Here is a 19346-nt window from a genome sequence, read left to right on the forward strand (position 1 = left end):
AACTCAAGAAATGCAAAATGAATTGATGAAACACGCATTTCCAGGAGCCTGTGACCACTACGAGCGTTCATGGTTCTGTTTAGGGTTTGATTTTCAGCAAAAAAGGTGAGAGTGACTGTTTGTTAATGCTAGCTGGCTTGTGAGTGCACACAAATCATCCCACCAGTAATTCCAACCATGTCAGCTCTTTCTCGTCAGATTGTGTCTAACTTGAGTATCTTACAGAGTAGTGCTTTCAGTTAGCTTCACACCTCTAGGGAATGTCGATGACATCAGCTGCACAGTATCAGTACAGGAAATAACAATGTGTGTCTCAGTGATGTGTTAGAAATATGTACCCAGAGTCTGCACTGGTATAACACATGTTTATACTAATGATACCAGAGAGCACAAGGACTGCATCTGCTAGTACTCAGAGATGAAGCTCTTTTTAACAAGTTCAAAACAATTTTAGCCATTTTTCAACAAAACATTTTAAGACGTATTCTCTGTATTACTTTTAATTTGTATAGTTTTCCATTTTGTTTCTTTGCTCACTGATGTGTGTTAAAGTGTTAAATCTCTGGGGAAGCGAACTCCAGAGCCATCTCCGTCACTTCGAAGGAAAAAAATTGAAACGCCCAAGTTCAAAGAGCTGAAACAGTAAGCGCTACCTGAGCCTGACAGACGAAGATCAGGGAAATCATCTAGCTGTGATTCAAACTAATGCTTTCATGTGTGCTGCCTGAGCCTAAAGACTAAAATCTGGGAAAATAATCACACATAATTACTAGATTGATTCTTAGGTGTTAGCTGTTGCCTGAGCCTGGAGACAAGAATCTAGGAATAATCAGGGAATGTAATTATTTTTTTTGTGTTGTGATGTGTGCTGCCTGAGATTAAATAATGAGATTACTGGCTGTAATTCTCACTAACGTGCTTTTACAGTGTGTGGTTTGAACCCTGTTGAACTCTGCATGTTGCTATTACTCGATCACTATGCTAGCCACTACTGTCCGAAGTTAGATCAAATCGAATGCTTCTTTACATACAAATGAATGAAGCCAATCCTCATATTAAAGTATATAAAATGTTTATTTCAAGGACAAATTAGAAACATTAAAATGATGTTGTAAAGCCTCCTATTGCAAAATGTTTAAAGAAGACATATTGTTCTTGCTTCTACAATATAGTTATAATCTATCACAATATATCAAATCACAATTTATATCTAAAACAACTTAATTAAGGAAACACGTCCACTAACTTCCATGTTAGAAAATTTCAGTGCCCAACAACAAAGTGCTGCATACTCTTGGCCTCTCTAACGGATAGCAGCACATCACAGTAGGGAGCAGCGTATTTGATTTCTTTTGTACTAAAATACTGAATCCTATGTGTATCACCGATTAAGAAAAGTAAAGTGGGCATGTACTGGTGACGGTAAAAGCAGGGGTTGGCAAGAGTTCGTCTTGAAAATAAGTAATTGCTCAAACATGCACAAATCACTCCAAATACAACTTTGAGTGGGTAAATGGTGATTGGAAAAAAACTAAAACATGGTTAAAAACTCTGAAAAGTAAAATTTGCTGAATAGGCCTGCAATAGGTATGCAACTGATCCCACTGCAAAATACAATTTAAAACAGTTACAATTTTGAGCAGCAAATCCAATATAATATTACAGGTTCATTATTTTTTTGTTTTAATAATGCCACCATTTAGTACTATGGTGAAAAGAATTTGCCCCAAGTTAATTTATACTGAGTTTTGAGTTTGTGTAGTTTGTGCACAGTTTTTATTTCATGTGGATAGGTCCAGTAATTATAGAGATATGAACCATAAACCACGTCAACAAATCTGCAATCTGACAGTTACACAGCAAATTCCACCGTAGAATTCTCAGTGTTAAACTATAGTCTCTCTCCTCTCAGTAGACAAGATGATTGACAGCTGAGTAAGCAAAAGTTGGATGTGACCACTGTGTCGTTTGTGATCGGTGTGTTTAGCGCAGACAGGAAATGACAAGTGAGCTAACAGGAAGTGACAGGTGACATAGAGGAGATGGGGGACATGTGGTGGACATCTTGGTTTGTCTCTAGTCTCTATAGGGTCACACTGTACAGGTTTACTGCACGATTCAAACTCAACTCATTTTATGAATACTGTCAGGTGAGGAGTGATTGACAGGTGAGGAGTGATTGACAGGTGCTCTTAGTTCATTTTCACTCCTTCTCATTCACACAGGTTTATTAGTGTTATTCAGATTAACACAAACAAAATACCACCTGTTCTAAGGCATCTGTTAATCACTGAATTTATCATTAAGTAATCAAGCTGCTAATCATTCACCACATTCATACATGAGTACATGTCAATATTCAGTGATCGCAGTGGAGATCGATCCAGCAACTGTCTATCTACTGTTACCTGAATTTATATAGTTTCAGGAGCAGTTTCTATTAGATGACTTGAAGATATAATTTCAGTATTTAAAGGGTTGTGTTTTGTTTCCTTCACACATGTTCAACACATAAATCCTGCATATTTAGGCTGAGTTCTTCTTTCAAACAGAAAACATTATGATGTCATGTGGTAATACAGGAAGTGCTCCATTGTATTTTTAAACTCCATTTTAAACACCTTCACTAGAATCACCTGGTTGATTTCAGCCTTGGAATTGCCCATCTCTAAAGGTAAAAAGTAGCTGTTAACCTGAAACTACCACTACATGACATCACAAAGTGGAACAGAGCATTTTGAGCTTTGGAGATTTAGACAGACTATTGATAAAGGTTAGCTCACACAAGTGTGAATGAAATCTATTCTTTTTTGTAATATTTTGTATTATATTCCAGGGGCGTCATAAGCTCTGTCTCTGTTGGTAAACGTCAGTCCAGTCTCCAGTGTGTGAGTATGGCAGAGGGACACAGTAAAGCCGTGCTCTCTGTCGACTGCACCAACGAGCTGCTCTTCACTGGATCCAAAGGTATAAACACAATTTCAGTCTGGGTTCAAATCATAGATTGTACTAGTATACATAAAAGGACATAACTAACCTGCTAGTGTGTAGTTGGAATTCCAGATATGAAACTCACCCCTATAACTTCTAGCCTTGATGAGCTTCACTATGTGTGACGTCACACCCCCTTAGTCCACTTCTTTACATGGTCTATGGTTTAAAATCTGCCCCAATAATTATGATATCTGATTCAGTTATGAATCCACAATTTATTCCATCATTCAACTAAATATACCATATAACTGCACTCCCTCTCCTCCCCTCTGCAGATCGCACATGTAAAGTGTGGAACCTGGTGACCGGGCAGGAGATCATGTCTCTGGGAGGGCATCTGAGCAGTGTGGGCTCGGTCCGGTTCAGCTCTGGTGTGGTCTTCACTGTGTCCAGCTCCTTTATCAAAGTCTGGGATATCAGGGACTCAGCAAAGTGCATCCGGACGCTCACGTGAGTCCTCCTCAGATCAGGGTTATACCAGGTTTAGATCTACTGTAGGTTAGTCCTGGGTTAGATCTGGGTTAGTAATGGGCGACCTCATGGTAGGGGTTTAAAAATGCACTGTGTAACTTTTCTGGTGGAGGGTCTGTCTCCATAGAGACAAGAAGGTGGCAGAAATATTTCATTAAACTTGTTTATCTCCATGGAGACAAGCACGCAAGATGTGGTCAGCAGGCTGTGACATATCAGATCTGTGGAGAAGTGATCCTGAATGAATCTTTTTCATATTTATTTCTGAGCAATAAAACCAATTGTAATTGAACATGGATCACATTATCTTTCCAGTCAGAGTGATAATGAATTGATGTGTCACTGCACAGGTCCACAGGTCAAGTCATGACCTCTGACCCCTGTGGTCCTGGTTCAACTCGGACTCTGTCCTCAGAGACTCAAATAAACCAGATCTGTGTGAACCCAAATGGGACCAGTCTGTACGCCGCGGCCGGGAACACAGTTCGGATCTGGGACCTCAGGAGGTGAGAGAAACTACTACTGCTACTACTGTTATTTCTACTACCACTACTGCTATTACTGCTACTGCTGCTGCTGCTACCACTACTACTACTGCAAATAGTACTACTGTCACTACTACTATGGATTCTGTTTGTGTGTCAGGTTCGTTTGCACAGGGAAGCTGTCAGGGCACCAGGGTCCAGTCATGTGTCTGACCGTGGACCAAACCGAGACCAATCAGGACCTGGTGGTGACCGGGTCAAAGGACCACTACGTCAAGGTAAAACCCGGTTCAGTCCTGGTTCAGTCCTAGTTCAGTCCTGGTTCAATTTTAGTTTCATGCTGGTTCAGCCCTGGGTCAGTTTGGTCTAGTCCTGGTTCTGTCCTGGTTCAGTCCTGATTTAATCTTAGTTTAGTCCTGTTTAGTCCTGGTTCATTTCTGGTCTCTCCACAGCTCTTTGAGGTGACTGCGTCCTCAGTGGGGTCTTTGAGTCCCTCTTTGACCTTTGACCCTCCCCATTATGATGGGATTGAGTCGGTCCTAGTCCAGGGAGACCGGGTCTACAGTGGGTCCAGAGACACTGGACTCAAACTGTGGCACCTGCCCAGTAAAGAGCTGCTGCAGGTGAGTCAGATGCCCTCCCGTCTTCCTGTATCCTTATGTGTCAGATGTCCTCCCATCCTCCTATAGACCTGTGTGTCAGATGCCCTCCCATTACTCCTGTAGCCCTGTGTGCTATCCTGGTTCAGTACTGTTTTAGTCCCAGTTCAGTCCCAGTTCAGTCCCATTTCATTCCTATTTAAATGTTGCTTTGGTCCTGCTTTGGTCCTGGTTTAGTACTGTTTTAGTCCTGGTTCAGTCCTGGTTTATTCCTGGTTTCTGTCTCTGCAGCAGGTACCCTCAGCCCACAGAGACTGGGTCAGTTCTCTGGCTTTAGTCCGGTCTGGTTTGGTCCGGTCCTCTCCGGTCTTGGTCAGCGGCTGCAGAGGAGGGATTCTCAAACTATGGAGCACGGACTCACTGAGTGCACTCGCAGAGGTCAGAGGTCATGACAGTCCAATCAACAGCATCTGTAGCAATGCCAGCCACCTGTTCACCGCCTCAGAGTGAGTCCAGGTCTAGACCTGTTTTAGTCCTGGTCTAGACCTTGTATTTTCCTGATTTAATCTTATTTTAGTCCTGGTTTTGTCCTGGTTTAGTCCTGGTTTGGTTCTAGTTTAGACCCTGGTTTAGACTATGGATACAACAGTACAGTTTTCCCACAGGTCACCAAAAGAATATATAATGTAATTTTTTCTGCTAATGTGTATAATATAATAACATTATGATATGAATGAAACAATCCACAGATTCTAAGACATCACTGTACAACTTCCCCAAGTCTATCAACATAAAATAAAAAGTGACTGAAAGATAAAATGTATCACTGTTAGAATATTTCTGCTGTAAGTCCCTATGGAGCTGTTTTCCTGCTGTGTCTGAGGAGGAGTCTGCAATAACTGTTTTTCTTTCAGACCAAAATAATTGACAACACAGAGCGCATGGAGGGACATGTGCATATCTTGACACATGTATCGAATTGTAACACCAGTATCAAATGTTTTGATTTTATATCGAATATCATTGCATCCGGAGTTTAGACCCAGGCTTAATCTTGGTTTTGTTCTGTTTTTGTCCTGGTTTTGTCCTAATAAAGTCCTGGTTTAGCCCTAGCTGAGTCCTGGTTTAGTTCTGGTTCAGTTCTGATTTATTTCTGGTTCGGTCCTAGTTTATTTCTGGTATCGTCCTGCTTTAGTCCTTTTTTCTCTTATATTCTTGCAGTGATCGCACAGTAAAGATTTGGAGGTACAGAGGAGAGCTGGAGGATTCTGTGGAGGACTGACCAAGGCCCTGACTGCATTGCAAGGATAGTGAATGCATCTTAAACGGAGGACCCTGAACGCACCGTGTCTGTCTCCTGCTTTAAACCATTTAAGAAAGTAAAACTTAAACAAAATGATTTTCTCTGGTTGAAATGAGAGAATAATCCCTGGTCCTGGTAAAAGAGAGAAAGTAGTTCCAGCTGGTCAAACGTTAGATTTAATCATGCTGTAAAACCTAATATTATGACTGAAGAACACCTTATCAGCCCGGTCATAATATTGGAATACCCAATAAACATGACATAGTAATTTAAATTAAAATAACAGGTATTCACACTTCAAACTTCGCCCCTGCAGCCAGGTGTTTCTAACCAGAAACGCCTAGCTGTAGTCAGGGCAGTCCTGCATGATGTCATGTAGGACTGGAAATTGCAAAAGCCACTGAAGGCGAACACTTAGATTTAGGCATTTTTGACCAAGAAGCTGCAAATGTAACTAGTTTGCACAAAGACTGACAAAAAAAAAAAATCCAGTAACATTACACTATATTCATATTCACATTCAAACATCATATACACAGTTTAGTACATGGGTATAGTTCCACTTTAAGGGCACTTTTACACTTTTCTTGGTTTGGTCCTGGTTTGTGACCAATTTTTCATGTTTCTGTTCTAGTCCTGGCTTAGTCCTGGTCTAGTCCAGATTTAGTTACCAAGTTAGTCAAATTTTAGTTCAGATTTTGTTGTGGTGTTTGTGCAAATGCAAACCCACCCTAAATCTGGATTTTGTTCTGATTTAGACCAGATTAGGTTCAGTCATGTCTCGATTCAAACCTGGTCTGACCCTGGTTCTTTTTGCAAAATGGGAGTTCATGATTTGAGTATCATAGTTGATCTGTATCATATTTGAGTTATACAAACAGACTAAGGGCACTTTCTTGGTCCTTCTGTCCTGTTTTTTTGCCCAGTTTCTTGGCGCAACTGATATGGCCCTGTTCTAGTCATGGTTTAATCCTGGTTTAGTTCTGGTCTAGTCATGCTTTAGTCCCAGTCAAGTACTTGTTTAGTCCTGGTTTAGTCCTAGATTAATATCAGGTTTAGTCCTGTTCTAACTGCTCTTATGAGGCTCCATCACTGCACTATTGCCTTGCCTTCATTAGTTTAATATCTTTTGTCTAAGACTGTTGATGTAACTCACTACAAATGTCACTAAATCTTTAATCAAAATTAGCACTTGAATCTTCCTTATATCGTACTTGAATTTTAGTCGCAGTCGGTTGGTAGCTGGACCTATCAGCCTGCATTTCACTTAAACGCGCTGTGCCTGATTTTTCCCCATGGATTTGATCTTAATGTGTCTTGTCCAGTACAAATACTGTATATTGTATAAGCAGCTCTTGAGCTCCAAATAAGTCCACAGTGTACTGTCTGCATCTAATTATAAAGCGTTTTATTGTCTGCAAATTAGGAAGTGCACTATTATCATGCTAGTTGTTGTTCACATTAATTAGGACGCTCTAAATGCCTAATTTAAGTGAAGAATAACACTGAACCACCGCCAACCATTTAAAATGAACTAGTTCTGTTTTTCACGTTTTCAAGACAGTAAACATTAGGTACAGCGCCTTTAATGTCCTTCTTTATAAAATACTACATGCATTAATCATAATCTTGTGACTGTTTTGACAAATCAAGCCTAACTTTGGCCTTCTTTTAGCTTCTTTAGCGACCAAAAACGTGTGGAAAATGTGTCTTAAATGTCTCACTGAACCTGTAGGTGGCGCTGTGCAATGAGTATGAATGGGTTTTCTTCATGAACTGAAAAGGAGGCACTATATATAAATACATTTATCCGATTTTGCTGTAAAGACTCTTTATGTAACTTTTCTAGTGGAGGGTCAGCCACAGTCTCCAGGAAATGTTATTGCTTTACTTGGAATATTCTACAGTATGGCAGTAAATGTATCTATCTCCATGGAAACAAGCAAGTGAATCCATCAGGTTAAGTTACAGGTCAGATCTGTGGAAAGACAAGACCATTCACAGTGACAATGCATGATTTTCAAAAGATTTTTGGCAGTAAAAACACACTGTATTAAATTAATACAAGATAGATACATTTAACACTGCAGACAAAGCAATAACATCTCCGTGGAGACAAGCAGGTAGCAAATACTTCAATTCTAGAAAAGTTACATAGTGAGCCTTTAAGATACCATGATATTATGATTGAGCTAAAATAATACTGGCATAAATTATATCACACGTCTATGCATGGTAACATCTACAATGAATTAAATAAATAAATGACATAAAGTCAAATTAGACATGTACCCACAGCTTCTCACATTCATACAGGCAAGGAAGTATCTTGCCCAAGGATACAATGTCAGTACAGCTTCTTGGCTAGTGAGCAAAATCTCAACCCACAAAACTATAATGATAGTACAGGGTTAGATCTTTTATAGATGATTTGTTATGCCAGTCCTGGTTCAGTTCATCTTTCATCTGGTTTATTCCTGGTTTCTTTATCCTGGATTAGTTCTTGTTCTGACCTGGTCCAGTCCTGGTTATTCCTAGTTCAGTCCTGGTTTAGTCCTAGTTTAGTCCTGGTTTAGTTTTGGTTTAGTCCTGGTTCAGTCTTATTTAATCCTGGTTCTGTCCTGGTTTAGCCCTGGTTTAGAATTTGGCTTTTTACAGATAATTATTAATATATACTTTTTTTTTTCTCTGTCCATAAAAAAACACATTCAAACTCATGTAACTGTGTGTTTGTAACTGCACCTCCCCTAACCCCGTTCCTGCGCTCTGATTGGCTGAGGCAGCTGTCAGTCACACGCTTTGACATCTCTGAATGGCTGGTTTGTTTAGGGCTAAAGTCACTGTAGCACTCTGCACTGTCTGTATAATTTATTTAATTTAAATTACTGTGATGTAATCAATATGAGACAAGCCATTTGAGACTGTTCTGCAGAGGACTGGACCCACACTAAGGATACTGGGAAATGTAGGCCTGTGTGTGTTTTTTTCTTATGTTCTAAATTGATTTAATGTTCAACAGCGGGGCTTTAACCTTGTTCTAATGTAATAGAAACACCCCTGGAGTTGTGTTTTGTTTCATTCACACATGTTTCAGTAATCCTGATTCCGTTCCATGTTGTGACATCATCAGGTGGTGATCCAGAAGTACTTCTCTGGATTTTTAAAGATTAACCCTGGAATATTTCTTGTATTTTAAAATTTAGCCCATCTAGTAAGTGACAATTATTCCTGTCTAAAAATTGAAGCCAAGAACGAAAAACAGCATTATAATGTCTCAACATGTGGTCTAGCTGTGCTCCAGTCCTGGTTGAGTCCTGGCTTGGTCCCAGTCTTGTCCTGGCCTAGTCCTGGTTAGTCCAGTCCTCTGCCTAGTGTCTGTGTAGTGAATGTTTTTGAATTGACTGTATTTAAATTTAAAGTGAATGAATGGGAGACCAGTTAGTCCTGGTTTAGTCCTGATTTAGTCCTGGTTTTAATCCGGACCTGGTCTAGTCCTGGTTTTATTCCGAATGTGATTTGTGCTGATTATGTTGGATGTATTTTTGGTGACTGTGAACTGTCTGAGGCCTGCTGACAATAAACTCTTATTTAAGCCACATTTTTTACATTTTTGTCTTTTTCAAATTATGATACATATTTTGGACTTTAAAAAAATACATTGCACTAAAGAAGAAGAAATGTTTGAGGTGAAGCTGTGAGGTGAGATGTGTCCAGGAAAGGGCAGTAGAGGGCTGCAAGAGACTAAAAAAAGTGCAAATTTAAAGGTTCACTATGTAACTTCTAAGTCTCATTGTGATTACCAAGTTTATTTCCATACTGTGAAATAACCAGGGCAAAACGGTACTATCTCCATGAGGACAAGCAATTGGCAGACACTCCATCAAGTTTACATTTCAGTTTTTAAACTTTTAAAATTGCTGTTACTTGTTTTGTTTTGAAATACTCTTACCAAGTCCATATGGAACACAAACAAATTCTAATTCTACATTCTCCTTTGAAACATGGGGCTTTGTCATTTCTATTGCAATTTCAGGTTTTTTTTTTATTTTAAAGGTGCACTGTGTAACTTTTCTGGTGGAAGGTCTGCAACCTGCTTGTCTCCATGAAGATGTTACAGTAATTCTTTGTTGTAATGTTCCACAGTATGACATTAAACCATCTTTCATTTGTTTATTCAATTACAAGTTTTTCTATCAATAAAACAAGACTGGGCCTGGTTAGTACTTGGATGGGAGACCGCTGGAAAAATCAAGTGCCACAGGGGGCGCCAGTCGCAAAACTGTTGTGTCCTTAGGCAAAGCACTTCACCCACATTGCCTAGTATGAAAGTGGAGTGTGTCAGTGATGGTGGTGGTGGTCAGAGGGACTGATAGCGCCGACTGGCATGACAGTGGTACTTCTGTCAGTCTGCCCCAGGGCAGCTGTGGCTACAATAGTAGTTTACCATCACCGAATGTGGAGTGACTGAATAATGCTCTGTAAAGCATCTTTGTGACAAAATGTCTGTGAAAAGAACTATATAAATAAAAAACTTACTAAAACATGCATTTGTACTGTGTGTGAGTGGGGTTGCCTCTCCACAGACCTGACCTGTAACTTGGGCTGGTTTTGTCAAGCCTCACCAGCAAGACGAATTCTCACGATTTTTATGAGTTCACAAACTCATGAGAATCTGTGTGATTGATTGTAGGTCACACACGAGATTGACCAATCACATGGCAGTACTTTGGGCGAAATCTAAACACCAAAAGTGTATTTTAGCAGAATAACTGACCATTTAGTTTGTGAAAAAACGTGCAGAGGGAAACGCTTTATGCATTTGAGGAGGGGAAGATGTCTGCGCTTTTCTCTCGACTGGATTTAACTAAAGTTTGATTTTTCATTGTTTCAGCTGTTGAAGACGCTGATCATTGGTTCCAAGACAGCCATCCCAAATGGATGTGTAAACCTCAGTTCAGAGGGCTCCACACAGTCTGGTGAGAGCCAGGTTAGGTTTTGGTGAAAAAATATAGTAAATATAAAATGTATCGACCTTGCCTATATACAATGGTAGCACATACAATGGTTGACACAAAGATATCTTTTAGTTTAATGCCATAGTGCGGAACAAACAACAATGCAGGGAGCAGACTCAGCAGCTTTTTGACAGTTTTACTCAGTATTCAGCTTGTTCATATCTTCAAGAAAAATCTGTATTATATTGTAAACAATAGGCCATGTTATCCTCCGGTTTAATAACTTCACTCATGTACCTCTCACGCCTCTCATTTTGTCCCAGTATCTGCTGAGTGGAGCCGCCCCCAGCGCTGCTTTGTCCCGCTCTAATGAAGACTGTGAAGTGGTCCCGCGGTGCGTTCACTGACCATGACACTTCGCTGATGTCCAAGAAATGTGACCACCACAGCACAAAGTTTAACCCCGTCAGCAAAGCGGCTTGTGGGCATAAGGCTGCAGATGAATCCAAAACTGCTCAAGACGGTTACTTCAGAATCAAATTACACAAGTACAAGTACATAGTTTCCTGTAAAACTACCCAGAGAAGTATTATTTCTTTTAAATGTTACTGCAGTTATGTACTTGAGTGCAGCTGAGTACAGACCTCTAGTAGGGAATGTCTACAGGAGTAGTGAACAGAGGGCCTGCTGCTGTTGTGCTGCAGTGCATGTGTTATAATAAAAGGGTAGGTTACAATTATCTCCCTCAATTGAGGAAACTTCAGAAAATAAATGGATTAAACCAACTCAGTTCAAAATACTGTAAATTCAAATTATTTTAACTCATGTTTGTATAACATTTACAGTGTGGTGCAGGATGGCAGCCATGCCCCTGTCGGTCTGCCCCAGGGCAGCTTTGGCGCCTGCCCATCAGTGTGACTCATACTGTTATTATATATTAGAATTATAATATATATAATATTATAGCCTGTTATATGATTGGATCATAGTATTTTATTGTTATAACAGTAATAACACAACACCAGGCACACTCACAGCAGGAGGGCCCTCAGAGCCAAGGAGCAGACTCTCATATGAACAAACAACAACTCATTATATTAAAATCAGTTTGTTTAGACCTGCTTTAATCCTGGTTCAGGTCTGACCTGCTTTTTAATACACACCGTGCAACTTTTCTGTGTTCCTGCTTGTCTCCATGGAGATGTGATTGCATTACCTGGAATGCTCCACAGTAAGATGTTTTAATCTGTCTCCATAGAGTCTAATATTTTACACTGCCTATCTTATTGTGGAGGCAGGTGGCACAATCAGGCTTAGTTTCAGGTGAGATCTGTGGTGAGGTGAGCCTGAACACAGTTCATGTAAGACTACTCCATTAATAGAACACCTGCAATTGAATAAATGCAAAGCAGATGGTTTAAAGCCAAAATAAATAATATCTCCATTGAAACAAGTGACAGATCGACCTACCATAAGAAAAGTTAGATAGTGCACCTTTAAGTTCTGATACTGTGCTTTGGACGTGATTTAGACATGGTTTCATATTGGCTTACCTGGTTTGGACCTGTCTAGTTTAGACCTGGTTTAGACATAATTTAGTCCTGGTTTAGATCTTGCTTAGACCTGGTTTAGTCCAGTTTTAATAAGTGTTCACTTCACTGTCTTCTTGCGGGGGAAGTCTCATCTATAAATAGCCTCCCGTGGTGCGTTCACGTTCCGCTGGAGCCCGCCCCTCTCGCCTCCCTCTCCCGCTCCTCCGCGCTCTTCTCCCCGTTGCTTCACTCCGCTCTGCCGCTCCTTAGGCTCCGCTCCTCCGTGCATCCTCTCCCGCCTGTGGAGCTCTGTGTGCCCGCTGTGCTCGTGTGCTCCCTCGGCTCCGGACCTCCAGAGCTCCAGTGGTTCCCCCGGGCCTCTGCGCTCTCTCCGCGCCTCCCCTTGCCTCTCCCCGGACTCGGAGGGCAGTGATGCCGCTCTCTGGGTGACTCCGCGGGACAGAACCATGGCGTGGATCGGGGACGCGGACCCCTTCACGGCCGCCATCCCCGCGACCAAAGTGGAGCTCAGCGTGTCGTGTCGGTGAGTGGACAACCCTGGTTTAATCCTGGTTTAGTCCTGGTGTAGACCTGATTTAGTCCTGGTTCGATCCTGGTTTGTGGTTCTGGTTTAGTTCTTGTTTAGTCCTGGTATGGTCTCAGTAAAGTCTTGTTTTTGTCCTCCTTGTGTAGTCCTGGTTTATTACTAGTTTGTGGTTCTGGTTTAGTTCTGGTTTAACTCTGGTTTAATCCTAGATCAGTTCTAGTTGAGTGATAGTTTGTAGTCCTGGTTCAGTCCTGGTTTACCCCTGGTTTACGCTTGATTTAGTCCATGTTTATTACTGGTTTAGTCCTGGTTTAGTCCTGGTTTAGTCCTGGCTTAGTCCTGGTTTCGTCCTGGTTTAGCCTGGGCTCAGTCCTGGGCTTTATCCTGGATCAGTGCTGGTTGAGTGATTGTTTTTTGTCCTGGTTCAATCCTGGTTCAGTCCTGGTTCAGTCCTGGTTCAGTCCTGGTTCAGTCCTGGTTCAGTCCTGGTGTGTGGTTCTGATTTAGTCCTGGTTTAGCCTTGGTTATTCATGTTTCTTACCTGGTTCTTGTTTAGTCCAGATTAAGACTCCTGGTGAAATTTTTAATTATAAATCGTATTATCACTTTTTGGAGGCTATTTCTTAGAAGACGGGCTCTTTGAGCATTATTTTTCAAGATCTTGTTTTTGGGTCCGGTATTTTTCAAGACATGATCTGTTTTAGTCCTGGCTCAGTCTTGGTTCAGTCCCGGTTTGGTCCTGATTCAGTCCTGGTTTAGACCTAGTTCCGTCCTGGTTCAGTGATGGTTTGTAGTCCTGGTTTTGGTTTTTGTTCAGTCCTGGTTCAGTCTTGGTTTGTGGTTCTGGGTCAGTCATGGTTCAGTCCTGGTGTAGACATGATTTAGATCTGGTTTAGTCCCAGTTTAGTCTTGGTTTAGTCTTATATAAATTCTTGGCTGTCTGTGTGATGATTTGGTAGGAGATGCTTTTGGCTCAAAGTGGTTTAAAATTCTACTCACTCTATTCACTTTCTCACAAATTATTGAGCTATAATTTAATCCTGGTTCTGTCCTGGTTTAGTCCTGGTTTAAACCTGATTTAGTCCGGTCCGGGTCTGCCATTTGTAAATTGTTTATTCCTTGTTTTGTCCTGGTCTGGTCTTTATAAATCCTGGTTTAGTGCTGCTTTAGTCCTGCTTTAGTCTTGGTCAAGTTCTTTGAAAGTCCTGTTTATATTTATGTGTTAGTTTATTATCAGGGACAGTATGCATTAATAAGCATTTCTGTAAATGCACCAGAATTAGCTTAAACACCTATTTTTTCACCTTCTGTTCATGGACAAATCTGTAAAAACCAAAGGCAATAGTACATATGATATATACAGACACCCAAAAATGACATTGTAACAAAAAAGCATTTTCGAAAACATAAGTGGTATTACATCTCTACAACTCCTAGAGAATTAAAAAGTACATTACTGAGAATGCTGGCTGGTTTGATTATTAAAAAGCCACGTTCTCAGGTGTATTTTAAATGTGCCGTATGTGCCGTGGTGATGATGTGGGCTGATAATCACAGGTACACTTCCACTCCTGTGCTGCTCTCACTGAAGGAGCCCTGCCTAAAGACACCTCTCCTGAGTGGGACAACACAGTCTCATTTGTCCGCCCCCCTGTCCTGGTTTAGTCCTGGTTCACATCTGATATAGGCTTGGGTGATTTGGTCTTGTCCTTTGTGAGTCCTGGTCTAGTCTTGTTTTAGTCCTGGTCATGGTTTAGTCCTGGTTTAGTTCCAGTGACAGTATTGATGAGAGGAGCTTTTACTCAGAGCATCAGTCGAACCCTGAGTCACATTCTTCCATTTCTAATCGACTTTACATTGATTTGATTACATCGATTACAAGGTTTTGATGCTTGCTGTATATTGCCACTGTGTCTTTAGGCAAGACACTTCACCCATTTCCTCATGTATGTGGTGTGTGTTTCTCTGTCCCAGGGCAGCTGTGGCTGTTTCTCTTCTGACTGTGGAGTGAATTAATAATGCAGCAAATGTAAAGCCTTGTGTAGAATGCATTATTAATAAATACCACACCTGATTAAGACACTACAGAGAGAGAGAGGGCTAAAGCAGGGCTAAAGCAGGTCTAAAGCAGGTCTAAAGCAGATCTAAAGCAGGTCTAAAGCAGGTCTAAAGCAGGTCTAAAGCAAGTCTAAACCAGGTCTAACCCAGGTCTAAAGCAGGTCTAAAGCAGGTCTAAACCAGGTCTAAACCAGGTCTAAACCAGGACTAGAGGGGGGAGAAATATGGAGAGGAGCGAGGGGATAAGAGGGAGTGAGAGAGGAGGAGAAATGAGGTGAGAGCGGAGGAGAGAGGGAGAGCAAGAGGAGAGAGAAAGATGGAGTGAGAGAGAAGAAGACACAGGAGAGGGGGAGAGTATTGGAGAAACATGGAGCTAGAGTAAGTGGATACAGCTCTGTTCTTTATGCAGCTCTCAGCATGTTGTGGGTGCAATTCCCACACCACACACTGTGACTTCGCCAAGGTTCTTCTGCATGCGCTCAGTTCAACCTGCTGCTCACATCCGTCTGCAGCACTTGACTACACACCTAGATGCACTGTCAAATGTGCCCTGGGGCAGACTGAGGGAGAAGTGGCTGCTATTCTTTACCTGTGGGTTCCAGATAATCTTTAACTCTAGACTTTAGAGCGGAAAGACAGATTTTATTGTCGGTGTATTGTCTCTATAATAGTGTGGTCACGATACAAAAATTTCAAACTCTTGTATCTGTGTAATCCCTCAGTAATCCAGGTAGGTTTCATAGTGGTCCATGGGCGTGGACTAGTCTATGTGCTCTTATACTTGTTCTGATACAGCTCAAGACCATTCTAAAACTACCCAGGAAATGTTCATTTCTGTCCCGTGAAAATTAGTTTTTTAGTAGCAATACCTGCTCAAATGTGTATTTGCGATGCTATTATTAGTATTGATTAGGGATGGGCATTCGATGAAATTTTCTTAATCGATCGTCGGAAGATTATCGATCGATTATCGATTAATCATTAACGTTTTTATATTAAAATGATCATCATTATTATTACTATCTGCACTACTAATGTGCATAAATAAATTCAACTTTACGACATATAAACCGTAACGACTCTAGAGCCACATCAATCCGTTTGACGTTATAATGTCTTTAATGCAGTTTTGCGCAAGTCTCACAGAAACGAATCTTAAAACCGCATCGCTAATTTGCATAAACTCAGCGAAGATAAAACTACAGCTCTTGTGTCGCTGATGCGGTCAATTTCTGTCGGATTAAAAGACATGATTCAGTGGAATACAGGTTAGTGTGACCAGATTTGCGTTTGTCAAAATCAGGACACCGTACAGGGAGTGGGAGGTGGGGACTCGTCATCGACATTGCGCGACTCTCACCTGGCAAAACTTTTTCCCACTGGACACCGAAACATATGTTCCTGCTTTGTACACTGTGCTCATGGACTCACACTTGTCCCGAACGCAACGGAAAGCCTGGAATTTCTTGTACAAATCATCCTTAAATACGCATTTGTGCTTCGGTACGCTGCAGACTGACCCACTGTTTGTGTTTGCTCGCTCCTTCTGAGTGCAGAGACACATGTACGGACCCCTGTTTGGTCACGCTACGCACAGCAAACTGCATTCGGTTTGTCGATTAAAATTAACGTAATCGATGAAATTCTTAATGATCAATTATCGATTAATCGATTAATCATGCCCATCCCTAGTATTGATTATATATCTGATTTCCAATACTTTTAACAATCTGTAGTAAACATGTCCTCTGCATTTGAACCGTCTTCAGTCTTTATAGGTTAAAGGAGCAGTGCAGACAGTGCCCAGAAACCCATCGTCAGGAGTACCTAACTAGTCCTAGTCTAGTCCTGATCTGGTCCCAGCCCTGTTGTAGTCCTTTTAGGTCCTGGTCTACTCCTGGCCCTGCTGAAATCCTGGTCTAGTCCTGCTGTAGTCCTAGTTTGGTTCTAGTTTGGTCCTGGTCTAGTTCCGGTCTTGTTGTAGTCTTAGTAAATCCTGGTCTTGGTCCTTGATGGTTTTAAATGAAACATGTAGAGAACCATGGGAGCGACACATCCTCTGGTCCTGGTTTAGTCCACGGGTTTAGTCCAAGACCCAATCTTCCTGTGTAAATCTGGTTTGGTCCTGGTTTGGTCCCTGTTAAGTCCCAGTCTTGATCGTTGATGTTTTAAATTAAACATGAAGAGAGGCGTGGGAGTGACACTTCAGGCTGAACCGAGGAGGAGCATCAATTTTACAACAGACAATCTTTAAGATGTTTGAGTGGAAAACGTTTTAAAGGATCATTTGAACTCATGTTTAAGACAGTTTATCACTTGAAAAAGAAAAATACAGACACAAGGTGGTACAGAGACTTGCACACTTCGTTTCATTTACTGTGTTTAAAGCAGACATATATTGGGCAAAATAGACTTTTCAGAGCTTTTAACTGTGTTATAGTTGTTTCTCCCGTTTACTCACTCAAAGTTGTATTTGGAGCAATTCAAGCACTTTTGAGCCGTCTTTAATCACTGATTTTCACTGCCATTTGTACACGCCCACTGCTCTGAACAGTAGTCAGTTTGGTACAAATGAAATCAAATATGCTGTTTGCTACTGCGATGTGCATCTATCCATAGCAGTAGTCCATAGTCTGACTGTATGCAGCGCTTTGTTGTGATGATGTCTACAGTGACGTTGGCTCCGATTGGGCACAGCAGTTTTCTAATGAGATAGTCAGCAGACTTGTTTCTTTTATTAAGTTATTTTAGATGAATATTGCCATTTAAAAGGTCTAAATTATAACATAATGGTCCACAGGTGTATAGCTACACACACAAGCACTATGTTAAATGAACCTAAGGCAGCTAATGCATTTTTTTCTGATGGATTCATAACTATTATCTGATTACTGTGGGAAAATGAATGAATAAATAACATTATGTAACATTTTTGGATCACTCAACCATAGTGTCATGTTAGTTCTGCCACAGTCGTTCTTTACAGTTGACCCTGGGTTGTATTTTTGACACATCTCATGTTACTAAAACAAGTGTACACTGCTGTTGTCCTATGCATAGACTGTATATGGGCAGAGCGAGCCCTCTAGCCGCCGTGTTCTAAATAGGAAGTGAGTATGGGCGAGAAGTGGTTCCTTCGAGCTCTGATTGCAATTGACTTCTATTGAAAAACTGTCGCTTGTCTCTCTTTAATGGTTGCTGTCAGGTCTCATGATCCTACCTTTAAAATGTTCATATTAACCCACTCTGGTGTTTTTCTATTTCACTATTTTCCCCCTAAATTAAAATATGAACATGAATAATCAATTATAAATAAAATGAAGAATGATATAGGCACAGAGCAGTGGTGTGTATTGGTGGGGGTGAAAATGGAAATTGACTGACAAATGTTGTCATAAAATAAGCTTTTAAAGATTCCTCAAACAAAACAACAAATTAACTATGGTTAGAAGCTCTAAAATGAAAATTTTGCAGAGCAGGTCTAATGTAAGTTTTATTTTCTTGTTTTTCAGGAATCTTCTGGACAGAGACACTTTCTCCAAATCTGATCCAAGTAAGTTTCAACTTTTACACTTTATTAGACAAGGACCAGAGAGCAGAGGTTAGGATTTAGTCATAAGTATAGCCGTAATACAGACTGAAAACTAATCCAAGAATCCCATGCATTTCAAAACATGTTTATAGAGGTCTAAACTACAAGGTTAGCAGCTTTTACATGGAATAGACTCCATGGGGACACGGGGAGGGCATCTGACACAGGACAAGATAAACTAAAGAACTACAGACATTTCTAATTGTGATCATTCAGACTGTGATTTGGAGTTGATTACAGGAAAGAGAGAGGGTGGGGAGAAGGAAAACAGGGATAAACAAGGAAAGAGAGGAGAGAGACAGAGAGAGGAGGAGGAGGAGTTCAGAAGAAAGATGAAAGACAAAAGCGGAGAGTGAGAGAGAGAGAGGGAAAGGCAAGAGGGAGAAAAAGATGAGAGGAAAGGAGAGACAAAAAATGATAGATATATAATAAAGAGGTAGACACAGAAAGGGAGATAAATTGAGAGATGCATAGACAGGATATATGAATGAGAGAGACAGATGAAGAGATGGATGAGTAGACAGAGAAATAGATAGATACACAGATAGAGGTATGGATAGAGATACAGATAAATAGAGAGATGGATGGTGATAGTGTGAGTTGTGTAGATAGATGGGTGGATGGATAGATACACAGATAGAGGGATAGATAAATAGAGAGATGGTGTGAGTTGTGTAGGAGGAGAGAGTCTTGTTGGTGATGCAGACCTCCTCTGACATATGCAAATGTCTGATTCACTCACATGTGCACGCTCCCTGCTCCTCGTGCACGCTCATCCACACGTTCGTGCTCCCTTTGTTTGTATATCTT

General features: G+C 40.9%; 2 protein-coding genes across 2 annotated transcripts in view; both read left to right on the plus strand.

Annotated features, from left to right (window-relative positions):
- The window catches only part of LOC110160344 (kinesin-like protein KIF21A), a 34339-nt gene extending 24911 nt beyond the window's left edge, over window positions 1-9428 (plus strand). Inside the window, 7 exon segments of the mRNA XM_055155439.1 lie at window positions 2837-2967; window positions 3270-3444; window positions 3816-3971; window positions 4111-4228; window positions 4403-4573; window positions 4841-5055; window positions 5771-9428. Of these exon segments, the coding sequence (XP_055011414.1) occupies window positions 2837-2967; window positions 3270-3444; window positions 3816-3971; window positions 4111-4228; window positions 4403-4573; window positions 4841-5055; window positions 5771-5831 (1027 nt within the window). The 3' untranslated portion in view covers window positions 5832-9428.
- Window positions 9429-12806: 3378 nt separating this feature from the next.
- Window positions 12807-19346, plus strand: part of LOC110160343 (copine-8-like) — a 33836-nt gene continuing 27296 nt past the window's right edge. The window contains exons 1-2 of the mRNA XM_020924981.1: window positions 12807-12883; window positions 18457-18497. Coding sequence (XP_020780640.1) covers window positions 12807-12883; window positions 18457-18497 — 118 coding nt within the window. The remainder of the gene's footprint in view (window positions 12884-18456; window positions 18498-19346) is intronic.

Source organism: Boleophthalmus pectinirostris, unplaced genomic scaffold (assembly GCF_026225935.1).
Source record: "Boleophthalmus pectinirostris isolate CB_2022bp ecotype Guang Dong unplaced genomic scaffold, ASM2622593v1 HiC_scaffold_2, whole genome shotgun sequence".
NCBI lineage: Eukaryota > Metazoa > Chordata > Actinopteri > Gobiiformes > Gobiidae > Boleophthalmus > Boleophthalmus pectinirostris.